The 14,744-nt window shown below is 59.1% G+C and overlaps 3 protein-coding genes across 5 annotated transcripts; 1 reads left to right on the forward strand and 2 right to left on the reverse strand.

Annotated features, from left to right (window-relative positions):
• Positions 1–51: 51 nt before the first annotated feature.
• LOC144209958 (caveolae-associated protein 4a-like) lies at positions 52–1,994 on the reverse strand. The gene is made up of 2 exons (XM_077736535.1): positions 1,381–1,994; positions 52–592 (listed from the first exon to the last, which is right to left on the reverse strand). The coding sequence occupies exons 1-2, from the start codon at positions 1,720–1,722 to the stop codon at positions 134–136; spliced, it is 801 nt and encodes a 266-aa protein (XP_077592661.1). The 5' UTR covers positions 1,723–1,994; the 3' UTR covers positions 52–133.
• A 120-nt stretch (positions 1,995–2,114) lies between these two features.
• LOC144209957 (tomoregulin-1-like) lies at positions 2,115–5,758 on the reverse strand. The gene is made up of 9 exons (XM_077736533.1): positions 4,851–5,758; positions 4,259–4,368; positions 4,060–4,189; positions 3,965–3,994; positions 3,786–3,882; positions 3,557–3,705; positions 3,320–3,473; positions 3,062–3,223; positions 2,115–2,875 (listed from the first exon to the last, which is right to left on the reverse strand). Exons 1-9 carry the CDS (start codon positions 4,972–4,974, stop codon positions 2,797–2,799), a joined length of 1,035 nt encoding a protein of 344 aa, XP_077592659.1. The 5' UTR covers positions 4,975–5,758; the 3' UTR covers positions 2,115–2,796.
• Positions 5,759–6,353: 595 nt separating this feature from the next.
• Positions 6,354–14,728, forward strand: LOC144209955 (melanoma receptor tyrosine-protein kinase-like). Of its 3 annotated transcripts, XM_077736531.1 has the most exons (27): positions 6,437–6,814; positions 8,891–9,042; positions 9,121–9,328; positions 9,410–9,544; positions 9,609–9,677; positions 9,747–9,865; positions 9,956–10,097; positions 10,167–10,283; positions 10,357–10,483; positions 10,571–10,644; positions 10,723–10,813; positions 10,896–11,095; positions 11,173–11,305; positions 11,362–11,455; positions 11,527–11,684; positions 11,766–11,798; positions 11,875–12,019; positions 12,117–12,239; positions 12,304–12,402; positions 12,478–12,663; positions 12,733–12,888; positions 12,991–13,066; positions 13,127–13,273; positions 13,344–13,441; positions 13,552–13,683; positions 13,750–13,840; positions 14,002–14,728. In XM_077736531.1, the coding sequence occupies exons 1-27, from the start codon at positions 6,655–6,657 to the stop codon at positions 14,319–14,321; spliced, it is 3,585 nt and encodes a 1,194-aa protein (XP_077592657.1). In that variant the 5' UTR covers positions 6,437–6,654; the 3' UTR covers positions 14,322–14,728. The 3 variants fall into 3 exon arrangements, with proteins under 3 accessions (XP_077592658.1, XP_077592656.1, XP_077592657.1); XM_077736530.1 differs by having other exon boundaries at positions 6,435–6,814; positions 9,956–10,283; XM_077736532.1 differs by lacking the exons at positions 13,750–13,840; positions 14,002–14,728 and having other exon boundaries at positions 6,354–6,814; positions 9,956–10,283; positions 12,733–12,907.
• Positions 14,729–14,744: the final 16 nt, after the last annotated feature.

A 14,744-nucleotide genomic window follows, 5' to 3' on the forward strand; every position in this document is an offset into this window, starting at 1 on the left:
TGTGTGAGTGCAGTGCAATCTATGGCTAAGAGTCAAGGACGGGACACAAGCTTCCTTCCAGCTGCAATTTATTGACACCCGGCCTGGACATTTGCTCGCAAAAAGACCACCGTGGCGGCCCCGGGAACGCCACCTACGAGAGCTGCCTCATGTCGTAGACGGGCACGTCGCTCTCCCGGTCGGAGGGGCGGCGGCGGCCTTTGGGCGGCGGCACGGGGGCGCCCCCCTCCTGGCCCTCGGCCAGCGTCCTCTCCTTCTTCGGCACGCCCTTGGCCAGGGTCTCCTTGATCTTCTGGCGCCGCTGCTCCGGCACCATGCGCTGGCCCAGTCTGTTGACTTTGGTGCCCAGGCTTTCCCGGGTCTTGCTCAGGTTCTCCCGCGAGAAGGCCGCCTTCAGGCTCTCCATGCGGGTCAGGCCCGTCTTCTTGCCACGCGTCGCCGCCGCCGCCGCGTCCGCCTCCTCCACCACCATGTACTCCTCGTCGTCCGAGTCCGAGGGGGGCGCCGCCCCCTCGGAGGGCTCCTGGTGGGCGCCGGCGCCCCCGGGCTCCGCCCCCTCGGCCGGCGTCGCTTCTGGCACTTCCCGGTCGCCCTGACGGGAGATCGAGGGGAGACAAATTCAAACTGACGGTTAAAGGAGGGCGTGCCCACGACACAATTGACGGCGTGCGATTGGCGCGACTGAGATTCGGCCCGACGAAAGGGCGGGGGAGGAACCGGACCGTCTCCGGAAATAACCGACGGCAGCTGGCCCGCTAAAGATATCGGCGGTCCGGCGGGCGGGGCGCTCGGGTTTCCTGGCTCGCCGACAGAGCGTGATGTCAGAGGTCAGCCCGTCAGCGAGCGTCTATACTTAAGCTGGAGATCCGTCTTTCTTAATTTTTTAAAATTTTGATTAAGAATGAGCGTCTCCTCCTTTCGCCGAGCGGCGCACAACGAGGGACGGCGGCCAGTGAGGTCACTTGTTTTTTTGCTAGGGAACATGACACCGTGGCCAAGTGGCTAGCTGGCTAGGTCGCTCCAGCCAGAGCAGCTACAGGGCTGCTTGCTCCTTTTCCTTTGTGTTCCCCTCCCCCAAGCCAGCTGAACCAAGCAATCAAGCTTCATCAGATTCAGGTGTGGTAGGCCAGCTAATATGCAAGAGAGAGTTGGCCACACATTGCCTTACATCAATGTTTTGTCAAAAGAGATATAAAACATCATACATTAATACGGTAATAAAAAAATAAATAAATTTAGGTTTAGATAGCTTCCCCCCCTAATAAAAAAGAAACAAGTTAAAAAAAAAACAGAATAGCTCATTTCCTAGAGTTTGAATGGAAATTCCCCATTAGAGAACCCCCCCACCGCCACCGCCGGAATGGCTTCACGCGGACCGACCTGGTAGATGACCACCCGGAACTTGTTCTTAGCCAGTAGATCGCCCTGCGTGGCCTCCACCTTCTTGACGCGCAGGTTCTGGTTCTCCAGGCGCACGCGCACGTCCTTGAGGTGTCGGCCGACCTTGCGCGTCTTCTCCAGCAGCTTGTCCAAGCCGGCGGCGGCGGCCCCCTGCTCGCCCGCCAGCTTGAGCACGCCGGCGCGGATGTCCTCGGCGGCGTTCTCCAGGCCCAGCTGCCGCTCCTCCATGCGATGCTGCGTGGCCTGCACGCTCTCCATCAGGGAGGCCACGCGCTCCAGCAGGGCCGTCACGCCCGCCGCCGCGTCCGAGCCGTCCGTCATGCTGCCGGCCTCCCCGCGACTGGCCGGGCGCGGGGTTCTCAAAAAAGAAAAAGGGGCTGCGGCCAGCCAGAAGGGGAAGTGACACCACGGGGGGATTTTTTTCCTTTTTTTTCCGAATCTGGCCCCGGCCAAAGCTAAGCCGTCTCACAAATCCCACGTCTAACCTCCTCGATAGCGGCGGGCCAATGGAGTGGCGATCCCAGGCTGACTGACCACTTCTCCGGGGCCCCCCGAAACGGATTCGGGATTAAGGCGCATGCCAAGGCGCACGGTCAGATGAATCGGAATAGCGAGATGAACTGGGGGGGGGGATTTCCCGCCCCGCGCCAGCTGACACCTAAAATTAACCTCCCCGCCTCCCGGGTGATGTCAGCAACCAATCCGAGCACTGGTTCATTTGTTAGCGTGGTGTTTAATGGTAGCAGATTGTAAATGGTACCTTCACATCACAGCAGCATGCAACAAATGACATCTAAAACAAGGACATTAGCTACTGACATCAAATATTTAAAAAGGGAGGGGGACGGATCATCTCTGAATGTCACAATTACAAAATCATATTAAAATAAAGGTAAAAAAAGACGAAACATCCATAAAAACAAACATCAGAGTTCCATTTTCAGCCCCCAAAACGACAAGCGGGCAAGTGAAAGAGCTTGGGAAAGAGTAGAAAAGAAGCAAAGGTCACGGGCTCGGCCGGGCTCGACAGCGCCCCCCGGCGTGGTGAAAAGACTTTACAAAGTTGGAAAAATGTCCAAGTGGTGAGCTACAAACATTTTCAATAGGAAAGCCAAAAAAAGGTGCCACTTACTCCAAAATGTAAACAAAAGCAACAGAGAGGCGCTAGCGCCTGCCAACCCTCCAAAAGTTCCTCCGGAGTTCGCCCGCCTCCTTTGATCGAGAAAAATGACAAAATAACCATACCAGACAGAGAAGAACTAAGGCCCCTTGGGAGTCAAAAGAAAGAGGCACCGCCAGTGGACTTATCAAAAGTGTCTGTGAAAAAAAGTCCACCGAGTGGAGGGGGGAAAAAAGAGGGAGCTAGCCGAGTTAGCCGGCGGGCTAGGCTAGGCGCTACATCATCCTGGACGACGTTCCGGACGGGAAGTGGTGTTGCTTCTGTCGCCGGCCCGGTTTGGCCTTGTTACACCTCCTGCGTGAGAGACGACAGAAGCACGTGTTAAACAAGATGGCGGACCAAAGGCTAACTTATTATTAGCATCCCCAATGGAGATCCACCCCTGTGGCTCCACTGAACCCATACTATATTTGGTATTGACACTTGTGCCAAAGTCAAAAAAAGGCCTGGCTGCCACGGGTTAGCGTCCCCGGCGACTACCTGGTGAAGCACATGACGAGCGCCACGATGATGGCAATCTGCACGGCGCCGATGACGCCGGCGATCAGGACGTAATGCAGCTTCTGGCCGCTGGGGACCACGTAGAGGATGTTGAAGTCCAGCAGACGCTCGCACCGGGGACCGCCGTACGACGGCGAGCACCTGTGGGCGGACGTCGGATCAGTTGGCCGTGCGTGGTTAGACGGGATCGACCGTGGGCCGACCGTGGGCCGACCGCGGGCCGACCGCGGGCCGTACCTGCAGGCGGGCCGCTCGTCCCTCATCTCGCACTGGCCGTGGATGCAAAACAGGGCGCGGTCGGGCGGGCAGGGGGCGGAGCCCTCGGCCGAGCCGTCCCCCTCGGCCGAGGTCTTTCCCGAGGCCTTGACGCCGTCGTCCTTCCTGCTCTTGTCTGACGAGAGCCACGGCGGTGGGCGACGCCCGTCTGGTTGGTGGCGGCGGGCGGGGCGGGCGGGGCGGGCGGGGCGAGCTTACCTTGGCAACGGCCCACGTGGCGAATGTCGATCTTGGTCTGCTTGAGACAGGAGGCCTCGCGGACGTGGCACGGCGTCTCGTAGGTCACGCCGTTGGTGCCGCACACGGGGTTGTCGTTGTGGCCGCTGCACACGATGTTGCACATGCAGCTGCCCGACGACCTCCCGTCAGTCACCAGGCCTTTTTTGTCCCCCCCCCCCAGCCCGCTTGTCCCCGGGACGTCACTCACAGCGTGTCCTCGGAGTCTTCGTCGCACTCGGCGCCGAACTTGCAGTTTCCGCACTTGGAGGTCTTTTTGCCGCGGACGCCACCCGAACCTTCCTGGTCTAGGCCAGAAAGACGCCGTCTTTAGATGGCCGTCGTTTGGTTTTTAGGCAAAATCTATTTGGGAGTAGTAACCAGACGTACCTCCTCCGTCTCCGGATCCCGAGCCTCCATCTACCCATCGGAGGGAAAGCAAACGGTGAGCCCTCGCTCCCTCCCTCCACGTTTACGGCGCTTACCGCGGTCGCAGGCGCCCTCCGCCACCGTGCCGATGGCCCGTTGCTTTTTGCACGCCGCTCGCCGCAGGAAGCACTCATTCTGGTAGGTGTCGCCGTTGGAGCCGCACACGGGGACAAACTTCTTGGGGCACTGACAAAAAGGCCAAAGAGGTCAAGGACGGGCGTGCGGCCACGCCCCCGTCGGCGGCGCCGGACTCACGTGGAACTGACACACGCATTTGATGTCGGCGCCGTTCTCTCGGCACGTCCCGCCGAAACGGCAGGTGCCCGCCTCGCAGACGCGGAGGTCGCTCTTCTTCACCGACGCGTCTGGAAAAAAGGCGGGGAAAGGCACGATGCCGAATGAGCGTATATCCGGGAGGGGCCCGCAAACAGGGCCACGGACTGCTCCCGCACGTGTAGCCAGCTCGCCGGCAGGGATGTGGAAAACAACATCCGGCCGGCCCAGACGAAACCACGCGGAGGATCTCGGCGGTCGTCGGCACGACGACAACGCCACGACGGGCGCGGAGGCTAGCCTTGAATTGAACGTCTATTGCCGTCTGTGGCGAGCGACAACTTGGAAGTGATGGGTGGCCACCGACGGCCACGCACGTCCAATCCAGTCGCTACGGACCACCGAACTGAACTCAGAGGAGTTCAATCATTCACAACCATTGACGACTGGATGTGTCCAATTCATCTGAAGCAGGAGGAAGAGTCCGGAGAAGCGACCCCTCCCGCTCGGAATGAATTGGACGTCTGCAGCCGACGAAGCAAAGTAGGTGTGTGTGTGTGTGTGTGCGCGTCACCTGGACACTCTTGGTCCTTTCCCGGTCCACATTCGGCGGTGGAGGTGGAGGCCAAGGCAAGCAGCTGTGCGACGACCAGGACGACGAGGAGAAGCAGTTGGAAGGAGGCCACAGGACGGGCCATGATGGCGTGGAGGACGAAGGAAGGAGAGCTTTTGTGCAAAAAGAAAAACAAAAAAAAGAAGAAGAAAAAAACGCTCGCTCGTTTGCTGGCTGGTGGCGGAGAACAACAAAGATGGCCTTCAGCGCCTCATGTCGACCATGGAGGAGAAGCAGGTACAAAGGGGAGACCGATAGCCGGGACGGCAAGGAACCGGGCCGAGAAGGAACAGGATGGGACGGGACAGGGCGGGGCAGGACGATGACGGCTTTGGCGACGGCTTTGGCGACGGCTTTGGCGACGGCTTTGGCGACCCCCACGTAGACTCGCACGCTCTTGTGGAAGTCCTCGACTAGCAGCGTTCGCCGGCAGGCTCCATCCCCCCGGAGCCGCGCTGCGAGCTCAAGAGGCGGCGACGGCGGCGAAACGAGCTCTCCGGCATCCAAGCGAAGATCCCGATTTGCGAGTAGTCCGAGCAGATTAGGATCCGAATTGAGATTGGGTTTGTCTCACGGTCGCTGGCTCCTTCTTCTCTTGGTTCTCCTGCTCCTCCTCCTCCTTTTTCTTCTTCTTCTTCTTCTCCTTCTTCTTCTTCTTCGAGCTCGTCAACAAAGGCCCGGCTGGCTCACGTGACCACAGCGACACCCCGCCCATTATATTCCCAGCGAGAGAGGGAAAGAGCGAAAAGGGGGGGGACAAGTATTCGGTAGAGTGACGTCACGGCGTTGTCCCTCTCACTCACTCCAGGTTTCCCCATGCTTGAGCAACATCCCAGCTGACTATGGGCAGGAGGCAAAGTACACCCTGTTAACCAAACGCACATGATTATTATTTGCATTTATTTTTTTAAATACAACTTTTCCACATGCGACGCTCAACGGCAATATGAAAAGGTTCCAGCAGAGAGCGCTGCATTCAAGGAGAATAGGCTGGCCAAGTTTGGATGACAGACAGCATCACGGCATCAAACTACGATTCCGGTTTGACTGCAAGTTTCGATCATCGTGACGACTTGCATTAAAAGGAGCCTTTCAATTTCTTCATCGATTGCCTCCTTTAACGAGCCATTTTCACACCGCAAACGGGGAGGCGGCCAAGGACGCTCCCATCCCACCATTCTTAGCCGTATTGATCCACGCGCGCTCTCGTTTTGTTATGTTAAAGCCTTAAGAGCTCGTTAGGAAAGTCCCTTGACGTCGACACCGAAGGAGAATCTGTTTGGTGTGCCGCGAGTGGACGGCGCTTGACGTCCAATACACTTTTGGAGAGGTGGAGCAAGATGTATTTATTCATCTCATTGATCAATTCATGTCGTCACAATGAGCCGAATTTGAACGGATAAATGAAGCGAGCAACAAAGCAAGCCTGGGCTCCAAATGCTTTCCGTCAAGACTCGTTTGTGAGAGCGAGCGAGCGAGGGAGCGAGCGAGGGAGCCAGTTGTCAGTCAAAGCGAGCGCACTGGCAAAAAAATGGGCGTGTGAGAAAGGTGTGTGCGTGTCTGTGTGTGTGTGTGTGTGTGTGTGTGTGTGTATGCGCGCGCGCATCCTGTCACGTCGTTGTTGTCAGACGAGAAGTAAAAAAAAAGTTGCCTAGTAGTGTAGCCTAAGTCGTCCTTTTGTTTTCCGGCGGTGCGGTCCACTTTGGAGCTCCTGTTGGAGCGGAACAAAAAACAAAGTGGAGCGCCGAAGTGCACGTCAGTCAAGATGTTTGGCGAAGGTGAAGGCGATGGCGAAGGCGCTCCGACATCGGCGACATCGGTGACATCGGCGACATTGCGCTCTTGTCGTCCCTTCTGGACTATTCTGGCACTTTTGTCCTTGTTGGACGCCGGCTGGTGCACGCCGACACCGAGCGACAGGAAAGGTAGGACAGGACGCCCACGCCTCGCCCCCTTTGTCCGCCAAATCAGGTGGGGGAAGAAAAAAAAAAGACGGCAGACAGAGTCCGTCAAGACGCACACGCACGCACGTCGATGTCTTCCGGTGCTTGAACTCGCCACTCGCGTTTTTCCCGTTTCTCGAGATCCAAAATGTGCTCGAGAGAGAGAGAGAGAGAGAGAGATAACTCGTATCAGGAAAACCTGGCCAGCGCGCGAACGCACTCGTATCTGAAGGCAGCTTTGTTGACGTGGGACGTCCAATTCATATGATGGATGACTTTAATGTGGAGTTGCTGCTTTTTCCACTTATTTTTCAAGACAAATGAATCTATCGGATGGACTCGTTGTAGTTCTTTTGGAAAAGACAATGCTTAAATGTAGTGATTTTGGAAAAATGTCTTGCTCATATGACACTTTTGAACCCATACAGGGCCTCGGTAACTATGAACATTGTCTCGTCGTCTTGATTGCCGGCGGACAATTGGCCTACTTCTGCGTAAGCAATTCGTGGCATTGTCTGGCGACCAGTCATTTGGCGGACAGCCGCTCTATTGTTTGTCCCGGTCTCGGACGGGCACCTCGTTAGACTGGGCGTGTCTTGGCTTTGACTGGCGACGTCGTGTCACCACGCAAACATTTTTAAGCCCTCCCGGTGACCTTGTCCAAGCATCCTTGAGCCTGATAGCCAAGGCCGCCGCGTCGGGGGCCGCGTCGGGGGCCGCGTCGGGCGCCGTGTTTTTGTGTGTCAAAGCGTGCCCCATGCAGGCGCCTACACCGGCATATGACTTTAAAGTGGATAGCTTTTAGGGCCCCACGCAAAGCGTTCCCATAGAAATAACATTTGCCTTTGTTTATTTGTATTTGAGTACATCGGGGGGTGGGGGGTTTCATTAAATGATTGACACGGCGTTGGGCCGGGGCTAAAGTGCTTTTATCGATTGCTCTCCAGGCAAGTGGGGTGGCCCGGGGCTTTGGGCAAACACGGTGGCCTTGTGCGCTAGCTAATCTCCTCCCCGCCCGCCTCTCTCTCGCGCACACGCACGAACAAGCAAGCAAGCAAGCGTGCCAGGAATGTGTCATGCGGCTGAAAACATTCAGCGGCCCGATTCTCACCCAAACAAGGCCGCCGACGTGCCGATTCTTCACAACGCTACTTGGGCAGTTTGTATTTCTATTTAAAAGCTGGTGTGGAGGCTAGCCTTTAGCACGTGCCAGCTAGGCCCACCAAATGCTCACTTTGTTCACTTTCGCAATTTGCGACCAGTTTCTACACGTCAGACCAACATACCCCCCCCCGTGCAGAAAGCAAGTGTGTGCGCCCTGACATCTAAAAAACAAGCGCTACTTTATTCAAATGGTCTCATGTGTAAATACATGTTTGGTTTGTTAATAGTTCAAATGTATTGAACTCCCCAGTCTGGTTGTCGGGACCACCAAATTCCGTCGGCCGAACGGCGTCCGACCATTCCAACGGTCGGACGCACGGAGATTCCGTGAACGTGTTGGTGGCGATGACCTCTGACCTTTCCCGGCGGCGCTGGATCGTGTCGAAACCTGACGACGGGCGCGGGCAGACCTCGGCGTTCCCCGAATTCCGAAGCCAGAAAACCCTGGGGGCGCCCGCCAATGAACGCGCCCGCGAAAGCTGCGAGCGAGCGGGCCTTCGCCGTTCCGCCTCACCGGAATCGGGTCATTTCCGTGGGGGCGGAGAGAACCGCAAGGGGCCAGATCCCGTCTTTGGACCGTGTACGGGTTAGCGTTAGCATTTAGCGTGAATGTCCCGGTCCCAAAAAAAGAAGTTTCTTGGCCGTGCTAAATGCTAGGTGCGCACCAGTTGGGGTGGCTCTCATCTTTGGCCAATTTCCATACGTGTGTGTGTGTGTGTGTGTGTGTGTGTGTGTGGGCGTGCGTGCGTCCAACCCTGGCTTGGGGCATGGCTTCTGGCACCAAAGATCCAGAAAGTTTTCATTCCTCACATTGGTGGGAAGCCAAGCACTTTTAGTCTCAGTGACCAGTTGACGGGGGCGCCAATGACGTGGGCTGCCTTTTGTGCATGTCAGTGTGCCAGGGCACCAGCAACCAGCTGACGCTCCTGGAAACGCGGGAGAATCACTACGACAACATGTTGCGCATGTACGCCAACTGCTCCGTGGTCCTGGACAACTTGGAGGTGACGTACACGCTGGAGCACCAGGACCTGTCCTTCCTGCACGTAGGTCACGTCGTCCGGTAAAGGAAGCCTTTCAAGCGGGTACCACAGCGGTGGGGGGCCTCTCTGTCTCGTCTTCAGTCCATCCAGGAAGTGGGCGGCTACGTGCTGGTGGCCATCAACGAGGCCCCGACCGTGGCCCTGCCCGAGCTGAGGCTGATCCGAGGTCAGAACCTCTACGAGGGCAAGTACGCGCTGCTGGTCATGTCCAACTACAACCGGAGCCAGTCGGCCGCCGCGCTCAATCTGACCGGTGGGATGTCCCGGCTGTTGCTCAGCAACTTGACCGGTACGTCCAGCCGGGCACCGGAAATGTTCCCAACGGTGGAATCTTCTGTACGGGCCGCTAATGTTTCTTAATGTGCTTTAGAAATCCTCCGAGGAGGCGTGAAGATGAGCCACAATCACTTTCTGTGCAACGTGGACTCCATCCAGTGGGGGGACATTGTGGACCAGAGCAGCAATCCCAGCATGCTTCTGAAAATGGAGCCGTCGGGAGCCAGATGTGCGTATGTGCGCTCCGTCCGCGTCCGCTTTTGCCTTTGACCTTCTTTTGACCGCTCGTCCAGGCCGGCCTTGCCACCCCACTTGCGTCAACGGCTCTTGCTGGGCCCCCGGAGCCCAACACTGCCAAAAATGTGAGCATCCGTGGCGGCGCCTCCTGGGGGAGAGATAACGTAACGGCGTCTCCTCCCCGCCCGACGCAGTCACCAAGCTCTCGTGCGCCGAACAGTGCAGCCGAAGGTGTCGCGGCCCCAAACCCGCCGACTGCTGCAACGAGCACTGCGCGGCGGGTTGCGACGGCCCGCGGGCCACCGACTGCCTGGTGAGCCTCCTCCGCCGGGCGCCGGGCGCCCGACGCCGTCCTCTTGGGGTGCTCCCGCCACCTTTAACCGGCGCTCTGGCGCCCCGTCAGGCGTGCCGGCTGTTCAACGACGACGGCACCTGCAAAGACGCCTGTCCCCCCGAGAAGCTCTACGACCTCAAGACGCACCAAGTGGTCAACAACCCCAAGGCCAAGTTCACCTACGGCGCCACCTGCGTCAAGGCCTGCCCGCGTAAGACAACCCGCCGCACACACGGTGGTGCCGTCGCCCGCCCGTACGCTACGGCCGCTATCTCAACAGGCAACTACGTGGTGACCGGGGGCTCGTGCGTGCGGACCTGCGGCGCCGGCATGTTTGAGGTGGACGACGACGACGGCGTCCAGCGATGCCGGACCTGCGAAGGCGCCTGCCCCAAATGTACGTGGGAAGCGGCCAGAGGCGGTTACCCGGGCCACCCGCCCAACGTTGTCTGTGGTCCTTTCCCGACTAGCGTGCGACGGCGTCGGCGTGGGCGACCTGGTCAACACCATCGCCGTCAACGCCTCCAACATCGAGTCGTTCCGAAACTGCACCAAGATCAACGGCGACATCTTCCTCATCCAGACTTCCTTCACCGGGTCGGTCGGAAAGCAACAAAAGCCCGACGCTTTACACGGCGACGCCCATCCTGGCCACCTCTCTGGCTAAACGCCGACTCTCCGCAGAGACGCCCACGACAAGATCCCGCCCATGGACCCGGCCAAGTTGGAGTACTTCCGAACGGTCAAGGAAATCACAGGTGGCGCCGATGGCCGGTGCTAGCCTAGCCCGAGTCCCGTCGAAAGGAAAAAAAGATCCTCCGTTTGGTGTTTTTCAGGATTCCTGCTGATCCAGGCCTGGCCCGAGACCATGAGCTCTCTGTCCGTCTTTGAGAACCTGGAGATCATCCGCGGGAGAACCACGCGAGCGTAAGCGCGGACGTCTTTTCATCCCGCCGACGCCTATTCATCCCGAGGAGCGCCGCCGCCTCTGACTTGTTTTGTCCCCCAGACAGCACAGCCTGGCGGTGGTGAGGGCACACAACCTCCGCTGGCTGGGCCTGCGCTCCCTGAAGGAGGTCAGCGCGGGAAAGGTCACGCTGAAGGACAACCCCAAGCTCTGCTACACGTGCAGCGACCAGTGGACCCGCCTCTTCCGCTCCAAGGACCAAAGCGTGGTCCTCAAAAACGTGTCGTCGCCACGGAGCTGCCGTGCGTGGAGACGCCCGTCGTCGTCGCGCTAACCGCCGTTTGGCGATAACGCCTCCTTTTGGCTCCTCCCCCCGCAGAAGAACAAAACCACACGTGCGACCCGCAGTGTTCCCAACAAGGCTGCTGGGGGCCCGGGCCCGCCATGTGCGTCTCCTGTCGCCATTTTCAACGGAAAGGGAGCTGCGTGGCCTCGTGCAACCTGCTGCGAGGGTAGGACGCCGTCTCCACCGCCCACCCGGCGCAACGTCAGCCCGTCCCGTCCGCAGGGAACCCCGCGAGGTGGCGCCGGACGGCGGCAGCTGCGTGGAATGCCATCCCGAGTGTCTGGCGGAGGACGGGACGCCGACCTGCCACGGAGAGGTGGAGTAGCGGGCCCCGCCACTTTTCCATTCACGCCTCCGGAAAGTGACGGCGCCGCCGGCCCCCCGCAGGGTCCCGACCGATGCACCCGCTGCGCCCACGTCCAAGACGGCCCCCACTGCGTGCCGCGCTGCCCTCACGGCGTGATGGGCGACGGCGACGCCGTCATCTGGAAATACGCCGACGAGCAAGAGCGCTGCCAGCCCTGCCACCGCAACTGCACGGAGGGGTAGGCCTCATCTTCCTCCAGATGGTATAGCTGTGCACCGACACCGGACTGGAAGGCCGCGTTTGTGTGTTTTTCCCGCAGGTGCACGGGACCCGGAACGTCGGGATGCGCCGGGTAGCGTGACCGCGTCGCCACCCGCTCGCCTCCCGGGGAGATTTCTCAGAGACTTTTTTGGCTTGTGTGTCCTCAGAGCGGCGGGGGATTCCACCCTGGTGGTGGGCGTGGTCAGCGCTCTCCTGGTGGCCGTCATCCTGTCGTTGGTGGTGTCGCTCTTGCTCAGGCGGTGCCACATCAAGAGGCGGAGGACCGTGCGCCGCCTCCTGCAGGAAAGGGAGGTGAGCCGCCCGCCCGCCCGCCCGCCCGCCCGCCCTTCTTTAACGGCGTCCGGCCCTTCTTTTAATCGCCGCCCGCCGTGCCCTATCCCGCGTCCAGCTGGTGGAGCCGCTGACCCCCAGCGGCGAGGCGCCCAACCAGGCTCTGCTGAGGATGCTGAAGGAGACAGAGCTGAAAAAGATCCGGGTCCTGGGCTCCGGAGCCTTCGGGACCGTCTTCAAAGTCAGGCCGGGTAGCTTAGCGTGTTAACGCCGAGCCGAAGCCCAGAGTGGTTTTGTCCCCGCAGGGTCTGTGGACCCCCGAAGGCGAGGACGTGAAGATCCCGGTGGCCATCAAGGTTCTCCGAGAAGCCACGTCGCCCAAAGCCAACAAGGAAATCCTGGACGTAAGTCGCCGTCGCCAAGGATAATTGTCGGCCTCTGTATCCGGTATCTGACGGGTCGCCCTCCACGGCGCGCAGGAGGCCTACGTGATGGCCAGCGTGGAGCACCCCCACGTGTGCCGCCTGCTGGGGATCTGCCTGACGTCGTCGGTGCAGCTGGTGACGCAGCTGATGGCGTACGGCTGCTTGCTGGACTACGTGCGCCAGCACCGAGAACAGGTGGGCGCCCAGTGGTTGCTCAACTGGTGCGTCCAGATCGCCAAGGTAGGCGGGCCCTAAGCCGGTGTCGTTTCTCGCCGACGCTACCTTTTGACGCAGAAGCGCTTTTGCCAGGGAATGAGCTACCTGGAAGAGCGCCACCTGGTGCATCGAGATCTGGCGGCCAGAAACGTGCTGGTGAAAACGCCCAATCACGTCAAGATCACCGACTTCGGCCTGGCCAAGCTCCTGACGGCCGACGAGAAGGAATACCACGCGGACGGGGGGAAGGTGCGTGCCCTGTCCCCGGGTGCGCCGCCGCTGCCGCCGCCGCCGCCGCCGCCGCCGCCTCCTCTGGGCCCATGGTGATGTCATCGTTTGCCCCGGGCTCAGGTTCCCATCAAGTGGATGGCCTTGGAGTCCATCCTTCAGTGGACGTACACGCACAAGAGCGACGTTTGGAGTTACGGTAAGTGGTCCGCACGTGCGACCCCTCCGTCGAGCCGAGCCGTGGGCCGTCTCCCGCCAGGGGTGACCGCGTGGGAGCTGATGACGTTCGGCTCCAAGCCGTACGACGGCATCCCGGCCGGCGAGGTGGCGTCGCTCCTGGAGCGCGGCGAGCGCCTGCCGCAGCCGCCAGTCTGCACCATCGACGTCTACATGCTCATGGTCAAGTGTGAGAGAGCGGAAGCCCGTCGGCCGTGACCACCACCCACCAACTTTAAGAAAAACAAATGCGTCCTCAGGTTGGATGATCGACCCGTCCAGTCGCCCCAGCTTCCGGGAGCTCATCGCCGAGTTTTCCAGGATGGCCAGTGACCCCGGTCGCTACCTGGTCCTTCAGGTAGGACGTGGTGGCCTGGTGTCGGGAAGGTGGAGGGAGGGAGGGAGGGGCTTGGGGAGGGTCGGAGGTCTGACTCTTGAAGAGATTCTTTTCCGTACGTACCGCCGCAGTGCGACCCGCCCAGCCCGTCCGACGGCAGGTTCTTCTCCCGCCTGCTCAGCTCGGACGATCCCGACAACACGGTGGACGCCGAAGAGTACCTGCTCCCCTACAGAGGCGTGGAGCGCCGCCTGGGCGCGACGGTAGGCGGAGCTTTTCCCGCCTAGCCCGCCTCGGTCCCCGTGGCCACTTATTTTCTACGTCCGCAGGCTCTTCCCGCACGGGCCAACAGCGTGGCCATGCGCTATATCAGCGACCCCACCGGAAGCGCCGCCGACAAAGACCACCTGGAAGGGCACGGTAAGGAGCACCCGCAATAGTAGGCCACGTCGTGGCTACATTTGGCTGAACACCTGTACGAGGAGATTGTTTTTTTTTTAAACGATATAACCGACTGGCACTTGAGACTGTGGTGGAATAATCAATAAAAGCCCCCCACCTCCCGCCCGCTTTTGTCGCAGAGTACGTGAATCAGGCCGAGGGCGGCGCCGGCAGCTGCCAATCGGACTTGCGCAATCCCAATTACCAAGACTTTGGTCCGTTCTGGGACGCGGCCTCGCCGTCTTACCCACGGGACAACGGAAAAGTGGGCCCCCGCATCCAAGAGGGCCCCGAATACTTAAACACGGCGCAGAACTCGCTACCCCGAATGGCCAGCCTGGACAACCCGGACTACCGGGCTGACTTCCTGCCTCGGGCGGCACTCGGCAACTCCCTGTTAGCTGCTGAGAACCACGAGTATTTGGGCCTGACCGCGGGGTTGCAGACGAGTGCCTGCTAGAGGACGCAAAAGAGCAGCTCACGAGTTTCTGTTGTTGTTGCTTTTTAATCTGAGAAGTGAAACCAAGACACAACTAAGAGAGAGAGAGAAAGAGAACAAGGACGAATGAAGAATCATTCTAGTCGCACTCACACGTTCACGTCTTTTTTAACTGAATGTCCGTATTTACCTTTAGCTTGTAGCTTTTTAATTTATGTGAAATTTTTGTTGTTGCTGCTGTTGTTGTTGTTAGAAACATGTTTACAGTTTCCCTTAATGAGCACAGAACAATTGGACACAATTAAGCTAATGTCCTCGTAGTATTGTAAGATACTTGTGGACTTTTATCAAATGACTGTGACACATTCATTCCTTTTCCGTAGCGCTTATTTCGACTGTGATTCCCGTGAAATAAACCAACAACTCAATTGTGGGTGAGCTCAT

Source organism: Stigmatopora nigra, chromosome 16, assembly GCF_051989575.1.
Source record: "Stigmatopora nigra isolate UIUO_SnigA chromosome 16, RoL_Snig_1.1, whole genome shotgun sequence".
Classification (NCBI taxonomy): Eukaryota; Metazoa; Chordata; class Actinopteri; order Syngnathiformes; family Syngnathidae; genus Stigmatopora; species Stigmatopora nigra.